Genomic DNA, 8695 nt, shown 5'->3' on the forward strand with positions numbered 1-8695 from the left:
TATTCTACAGAGTAAGCCCCAGTTAATTTATACATTTATAAATAAATTTTGGATCCTAAAGGAGGAGCGTTCCAATACATTTCACACTATTTTGATAGGTCTTCTGGGAAAAAGGTTTCCACCTATTGATACTCCCTATTAAATCAGTCAAAAGTAACAATGGTAAAATGAGTTCAGGTGTGAGAATAACAATCAGATTTCCATTGCAAGCATTGGAATAGCAAGTTGGAACAAATATAGCACTAAAACCTGAGAGTACATTAAAAAAATCCAGATGGACTGTTATACTGTGGTGATTCTGTCTGATGAAGGCTGCTGTGTTGCTTGGTGTGCTGTGATTGGTTGGTTAGTCCAAGAGCTACTATCCACAGTGACTTGCTTTTTACTGTGTTGCAATTGTTTAAAAGACATTAGTCTTCATTGAGCTTTATCGTTTTTTTTGTTTTGGGGTATTTTGTTCCTGTTGTACAATTTATCCCATTTTTATCTCTTTGTGCGGATTGGACATGAGTGCTTGAAGCATTCTCAGCTTGGCAAGGGTTCAAGTACAATAGTCCCCTAAAATCTTAGTGTTCTATCAGTTTTTCATTGTGAAACTGCATACAATCAGCAACTTCCTATACCCATGCAAGTCGGAATCAACATTTTGTTTTGACTCGGTCAATGACCTTTGTGCCATTTGGGAGAGAATCCAGATCACAGTCAGCTGGTGGTATCATGTTCTTAAGAACTCGACATGTTAACTGACTGGATGACCGAAGCTCAGGAATTTAACTGAAATGGTGAAAACAAAACATACACCAAACTGAAACCTATAATCTCCATTATCATCTGGCAAAACCTCCCTACGATTGTTTTGGCCATGGTATTTCTCTGGAATTGAGAAGGTGTCATTTTACTGCATTTTAAAAAGACTTCAGCAGTCACCAAATAGACTGATCACTCATATTTCATCATTCACTCATTTTTCATAGTTGGACGTCTTCACACTTCATTTCATTTTGAGGCATTGTTTCAGAACCTCTTAGGACAAATACACAACCAAGCTTCAGATCACAATATTAAAGTTTAATGGCATACGCCATTGACATTTTTTAGTCCAAGTGTACAATACATTGAACATTATTTTCTATTTATATTATATACATTTTGCACAGAAACATTTACAGCCCATCCACTGTCTTCTCCTGATTAAGTTTTCACTTGCAGACCTGTCACGCTAGACAGAATGCAATCTATTACCATTTATCTTTTCACATCAAGGTTATTAGGTAGACAATACTATACGAGATTAACCAGTTTTGACAGTTTTATGCCGCAAACAAAATACACACCAAGCTATGTCTTCACTTTGCTTAAATGTTGCATCATGAACACTGTAAACAGTCTGGGAGGATCTTGTGTCACACTATGCATTTGCATTTTGTATCACATTTCATTTTAAATCTTTTAGTGCCTTGACCTTGTGTATTATATCACATTTGATATAAGCAAAAGTTAACGTTTCCAGATGTTTAACATTAATGCTTACTGAGAAAAGAGAACAAGGCATCTAATAAGTCAAAATTCAAGTGACAGGAACTTTAATAACCAAAATATATTCATAAACTGTTAATTTCACATTTTGTTTGGTAATTCAAGGCACCTGTGCTAGTAACTGATGATTCCATAAACGGTACTTTCCAGTAAAATACAAAAAATCCCCTCAGGTTCACTCTCATCAATAACTGTGGTTTTGCAAATTCATAGAGCTTTCCTGCTGTCAGTTCACTGTAATTACCTTCCATAGCAGAACTTAAAAACTATATGAAATATGAAATTCCTTTCCCAACACACTTTGTCTTTGAGTAACATCGTAGTAATTTCATGTCCAGCCTGTTCATCTCTTACAAAGCTGCCTGTGTGTCACAGATCCCAGCATGCCTTCTCTCAGGCTGATGAACAGGAGATCAGAACGATTTGGCCTTTCGCCGCTGAGTGAACCACAACACAGCTGAGACTAGAACTGTGGCCACTCCCAGAATTCCAAACACTTTCAGCATGGGGAACATACCCTGCAAGGAAAACAAAACAGGGGGAGACATACCTCAGAGGTCATGAACACTAACCTGGTTTCATGTCAATTTATTCATGTTTTTTGTCATGTAAGTGAATTGCTTCACACATTTCAAGGAACGGCAAAATATCTTTCAAAGTACTTATTTTATTTTGCTGTTGAGCAACTTCTTCATTATGCCTCAAAATTCTCTCTTAAGTTGTATAGTGCTTAGCCAACTTCCACTTCCAACTTGCTACTGAGCAAATTAGGAAGATTATCAAATTAATTATCAGAATTAATGAACCGATTGTGACAAAACAAATCCAACTTCATTTGCTTATTCTGAATAAACTAGGTGCCTATAAATGCATCCTCCCCATGCTGATTCTATTACACATTCAAGACAAAAAAAGAGTGATCTCAAAGATTGGGATTAGCAGTAGGCTTCTTTACCTAAGGTCAGTTGTAGTCCATAATTACTGTTATCTGAAGCCTTGAAAACTACAAATTAATGTTACATCTTTATTAGGAAACATTAAAAACCGGTGAACATGATGGAAATTACCCAAAATCTTAAGCCTCACAACAACCACAGTTATTACTGCATTCCAGTGTAAAACTGAGATGTACAGTGTGACTGTAGAGCTGAAAGGGCATTTGGTTTTTCACACCTTCAGAGTGAGTTAAAACCTGACGTTGGGGAATGACCTGTGACCTCGCTCAAGCTGTGCTGGAGTCTGAGGGTACTTTCAAAGATCATTATAAAGACTGATAATGTCCCTGAGATGCTTGGTGAGTTTTAAATCTTGTCAAATCAAATAAAACAAATTAGCCCACACTGAATCCAATTTCAGTAGATGTCTGTTTCACCCATCGAAGATGAGCTTGAAATGTGCCTGTAAGTAAGACATAACTGCTAACCAAACCGATAAACTCAAATTTTCTGCCGACATCAGAGAACAGAGTTTATCCATTGGCACGACATCCAGTAAATACTTACAGGTTGCTTTAACAGTGAGTTGAAAACATGGAATGTTTTAGTCAAATAATCACAACCAGGTTTCATAACTTGCCTGTACAATATATAGTTCAAGCTGCTTGAAAGCATCTAGTAAAATCGCAAATAGGTACAATAAGTCTTGAAAAATTAAACATGATTTACAGGAGCGCATGATAATCAAGTTATCTTTCGTAGCAGGGCAAAGAAAATATTTAATTTTATTTACAGCAAGTATCACGGTTATTCATGTTGATGAGTGATTTGTTAACATTTGTGCTGCCCTGGGGAGTCCAGATTTCACACCAATACTGAAGAGAAAAACTTACCTCTCTGAGACATTTATATCCATGGAAGTTTTCTGCACAGTTACACTGAATCAAACCAGGGCCATCAGGTTTGCAGAGTGAGTTTTCAGGACAAAACCAGGCTGAAATTATATTAATATTAGAAATTGATTTTTTCTAAAAAAATGTTTAAAAATCTGTATGTACAGGGTATCATTCACTCTTTAGCTCAATGGTTCACTCTTAGATCATGCCTGTACCTGGGCTATCCATATATCTGCTGTTTTTTGTTTCAGCTTTAATAACCACATAATCACAAGTGCTAATTGATGTCAGTAAATGATCTGCTTCCTTGTTTAGACTGCAAACAATTCACTTTAAGCCACAAATTAGCACTGGAGATTAAAGATATGTTTGGAAGAGACTCAGAGGCACTCCAGGACTGAGAACCACTGCTTTAAATTATTAATTGAAAGACTGAGTTCAATATCTTTCGGTTGCAGGCTTTATACTTGGGTTAGTCATTAGGCATTTGACTTCTGTTACTAGTTGTCTTTATGGAACCTATTTTCTAACAGTACCCTTGACTCACACAATACAATAAATACATCCATATTTTTATCTTCATATCAAGCCAGACGTTCATTTAGAAATGCTGAAATTTGGAAGAGAAAATGTTGGAAAACACAGTCAGGATATGAGAGAGAAGGATCTGAAAACAAAATGCACTTTTATCTCAGAGCTTCAAAAGCAGTCAATGCTATCAGTTTTAGAATTGAATTGTGACATACACACAACTTCAGTTCCATTACAGGCATTCTTCTGGCCTTCACACATCACGGTCTCTCCTCTTAACTCTACATGCTCCCATGACGTGTTCCCCCCAGGGCACTCCAGGTTTGATGGCAACACTCTAGAACAGAGACAACATCATTAATCTCCCCTCCAGGCTCATTACATTCTTCTTAGGAAAATATCCACACAACACAGACACGTGGGAAAAGGCCAGCCATCCACAAGTACAAACTGCAGTCATCTTACTCTGTTCTGGTTTCTACTGTACAGTACATGTATTACAGACAGCAAGGAACAGAAAGAAAGCAAGTCAATATTTCAGCAGGAGAGCAGGAAAAGAAATATGAATGAGGACGCTGGCCTACACCACCCAGATATCTGTGGATTCCTCCTAGATTAATTTAAATCTATGAGGTGTTGAATACTGATGGGATGTCATGCAAATTTAGGGAAATGATCAGTACTTTCTTAATTATGTAAATCCAGGAGGAGCTTTTCAGAATCATTAATTGGATCATCTTTTTATGGGACCAAAGATTGGTTTAGCCTCCATTTCAGGAGAAGGCTCATCGGTAGAGAACATAGTTATGAAAACAGTCCAATTTACCCTTACAAACATGTATGTCCACTTGTTTGTTCTTTAACTTAAAGTTTGGGGTCTAGGGGAGAGATTCATAGTAATGCACTGTCAGAACCCCCATTTTAAATAAGAGTCTACAGATAGTTGTGCATTTTAGGTATTTTGTATGTCCTAGTTGGTCTAAATATTTGACTAAACGGCTCTTGATTGGCGATAAGCTTGCTTAATAAATATTTGTCTTTTAAGATACTGCCTCCTCATTTCTGCAACGCCAAACCTTTCAAAGAAAATGAAAAGAGCCACACGACCCACGTCTGTACTACTGAACTATTTATGGTTTAATAAACTTTAAGAAATTGCTTTTACTCAATGAGCGGATATCATAACCAAATTCCCATTTTCTAAACCACTTCAATCAATATAGGATCGTGCAGGAGCCAGGGCTCATCATGGCAAGCAACGGGCACAAGTTAGTAACACCCCTTAAAAGTAACAATATAATTGAAGTGAAAGAGTGGAGTATACTTTTAAGTGGTGGAAAGATGATTCCTATTACATGACATAACTTGTTTACACTGCAAAAAATGCCAGTATTCATTGTAGTATCATGATCTTCTAATCCCCAGACAATGTATTATAGAGTGGCAACAGTTGTACTTAACTAAGGATAACTTAACAGCAGCCTTACTACTTTCTGATATAAGAATCAAAAATAACAAATAAATGAATCCCATTATCTTAATGCTTCAGCATAGAAAAGCAGCACTGGATTACTTACAAATACTGCAAACGTGTAAATCCTTGAAATGCTGACTCAGAAACATTCATTAAGGGGTTGTCCGAGAGGTCTCTGTATAAAATCAACAGCAAAGGACAAGATCAACTTGGCTCAAGCCTTTGGAACTGACATACCTCCCCAAAGGCAAGGGCTCACATACTGCATATGCAACTAAAGATTTTTACTAACACTAGTGCGGGATTCTAGAATGTGTTTATCCAAAACCTTTTAGCTATTTGTTTAAAACATGCCCCACAAAAAAAAGAATTTTCCTAAACTTACATTATAACAGCTGCAGAAGCCTCATGTAGATCTTCAACTTGAGTTAGAGAGCAATTCCAGAGGTCTAACCTATGAAAAAAAAAGATTAACTGAACTACTCCACCTGACAAACAAGAAGTCCAAATGACATTTAATAGTTTTATATTTTATACTGATTATGTATTTTCTTGACCCCATTGTATCACACCCCACAAAAATAAAGCAGGAACTCATAGAATATGTAAGGTATAACACACAAAACCCAGGCAGTGAAATCTAGTTGGGTTACAGCCAATTCAAAACATTGTGACTTACTGAAAATTAAGAGAACACCTTTCAACCCAAGTTACAATTTTCCCCTGCACCTACAGATGCATTTACTTCTACTATTCTGTCTTGGGCGGCATGGTGGCGCAGTCGTTAGCATTGCTCCCTCACAGCAGTCGGGCTCTGAGTTCAATTCCTGGGGTGCTATCTGTATGGGGTTTATACTGTATGTTCTCCCCATGTTCAATTCGGTTTCCTCCAGCTGCCCCAGTTTCCACCTACAGTCCAAACACATGTAGTATGTAGTAGGTTCACTGGCTTTTGGGACAACAGGCACTGGTGTGAGTGTGTGTGTCTGCTCTGCACTGGACTAGTATCCCATCCAGGGTGTATCCTGCCTTGTGCCCACTGCTTGCCAGGATAGGATCCAGCTCCCCCCGTGATCCTGTACTGGATAAAGCGGTTAGAAGATGGATGGATGGATAACCTGTCTTCAAATATCAGTAAGTTAACATGAAGTGCCACGGTGCCAGATAATAATAATAATTGCTTACACTTATAGAGCACTTTTCTTGACACTCCACTCCACAAGTGGTTTACAGGTAATAGTTACTCCCCTCCACCACCACCAATGTGCAGCATCCACCTGGATGATGTGACGGCAGCCATAGTGGACCAGTACACTCACCACACATCAGCTATCAGTGGGGAGGAGAACAGAGGAATGAAGCCAATTCATAGATGGGGATTTAGGAGGCCATGATCGGTAAGGGCCAATGGAAAATTTAGCCAGGACGCCGGGGTTACACCCCTACTCTTTTCAAGAGATGCCCTGGGACCACACAACATCAGGACCTCAGTTTTACATCTCATCCGAAGGACGGCGCCCTTTTTACAGTATAGTGTCCCATCACTATACTGGGGCATTAGAACCCACACAGACCGCAGGGTGAGCGACCCCTGCTGGCCCCACTAACACCTTTTCCAGCAGCAACCTTAGTTTTTCCCAGGAGGTCTCCAGGTACTGACCAGGCTCACACCTACTGAGATTCAGTGGGTTGCCAGTTGTGAGGTGCAGGGTGATATGGCTGCTGGTGATACAACTTATATTTTCCTCCTAGGAAATTCTTTGTGAAATGAAGGAGGACCAGGCAGTCTATGCTTCACACCTGCCGCCACACTCCTTACCCAATAATGGAGCTGAGCAAAGCTTGCTTCTGCAGACAGCAGCGGCCCTCCCTCTCAAGGCTGCTGTTCGACCAGCAGAGATCGCCCACTGCTGTGCCATTCCGCAGATCCCCCTCACACTGGCTGCACACCTGTCACACAGGCAAAGACAACAGGAACCCACCATCTTTATGACGCAATTGAAATAAGAACATCAGAAAGGCCACAGACAAGAGGAGACCATTCAGTCGATCCAGCCCATTTAGTGATTAGAAGTTGATCGATCCAAGGAACTCATCCAGAGGTTTTTTTGAAAGACATCGGATTCAAGGCTTCCACTGTATGGCCAGGTGGCTTGTTCCATACTCCCACATTTCTTAAATGAAGAAAGGTAAAGAAGTGTCTCCTGTTCTTGGTTTTAAACGCACTTGTCTTAAATGCACAATGCACTTCCATGCAGTTTCCAGCTGTGGCCTCTAGTTTGTGTTTCAGTGTTTAAATTGTGGTTTGAACTTGTTCCTTTTAAAAGCACTGCCAGTGGATTGAACAAAACACTTTTTAAAATATTACAACCTCCTTACCAGCCTCACAATTTAAAATTAATAATGAGTTGACTCACCTAATTACAGCTCTCCTTTCCTGACCAATATAGAAATTTAAAAGCAAACCTTTTGGTACTGAACAAAATGGGATTATCTGAACTACTCTTATAGGTGATAACACACAAAACCTATCTGGCTAGTAGCAGCAAGAAAGCTCTCAGGCTATGCTATGCTGGATGGCCTCAGCACCCTTCAAGTTCCTTATTTGTGGCTAAAGTTCAGGTTGCATCTCATAATACTGTTATCTCCGAGATTTTACAGTCACCAATATTTTTTAACAAAAAGCACAACACTTTGTTTTGCCCAAGGAAGCTGTCATAAACTCATGTTGCAATATTGTAGCTATATTATCATATATACAGTACATATATCAATGTATATTATGTCGTATAATGTAATTATATTATACGACATCAATGTCGTTTGTAATGACATTTAACATTACCATCGTTAAAAGCAAACCTTACACATAGCGCCTTTAATCATAGCATAATCCCAAAACATACGATTAAGATAATCATAATTACATACACATTACGTTACGATAGGCTTCCAAATTACGAGTACCGTACAGATTTATTTCTGATATTTGAAAACAGTGAAGTATCATTACGTTTTAACAAGCATAACCATATCGAAAATATTTGTATTCTTTTCTGACCTTGTACACAGTTTGCGAATTGCCAGGAACTGCACAAATAGAAAAAAGAAGTACTATAATACCAACTAGAAACACCCGGCGAGCTCCTTTACCCATCTCTTACTGTAGAGATAGTCCGGGTCACAAGATATATTCGGGAGTCACGTGATTTTGGGTTCCGCAGTTCTGCACAAAATCTGCTGCGATCGGCGTTTTTCTCCCAGGGCTCCTGCGTGACGCATCAAACCTCACGTACGGGATTTTTTGCAGATTATGCGCAGCT

At 38.9% G+C, this 8695-nt stretch overlaps 1 protein-coding gene across 1 annotated transcript; it reads right to left on the reverse strand.

The window, feature by feature from the left end:
- Positions 1–1053: 1053 nt before the first annotated feature.
- atraid (all-trans retinoic acid induced differentiation factor) lies at positions 1054–8555 on the reverse strand. The gene is made up of 7 exons (XM_088909525.1): positions 8434–8555; positions 7192–7322; positions 5758–5826; positions 5476–5547; positions 4114–4235; positions 3365–3465; positions 1054–2054 (listed from the first exon to the last, which is right to left on the reverse strand). The coding sequence occupies exons 1-7, from the start codon at positions 8527–8529 to the stop codon at positions 1950–1952; spliced, it is 696 nt and encodes a 231-aa protein (XP_088765651.1). The 5' UTR covers positions 8530–8555; the 3' UTR covers positions 1054–1949.
- Positions 8556–8695: the final 140 nt, after the last annotated feature.

The sequence above is a fragment of the Atractosteus spatula genome, chromosome 2, assembly GCF_055471065.1.
Source record: "Atractosteus spatula isolate fAtrSpa1 chromosome 2, fAtrSpa1.hap1, whole genome shotgun sequence".
Taxonomy (NCBI): domain Eukaryota; kingdom Metazoa; phylum Chordata; class Actinopteri; order Semionotiformes; family Lepisosteidae; genus Atractosteus; species Atractosteus spatula.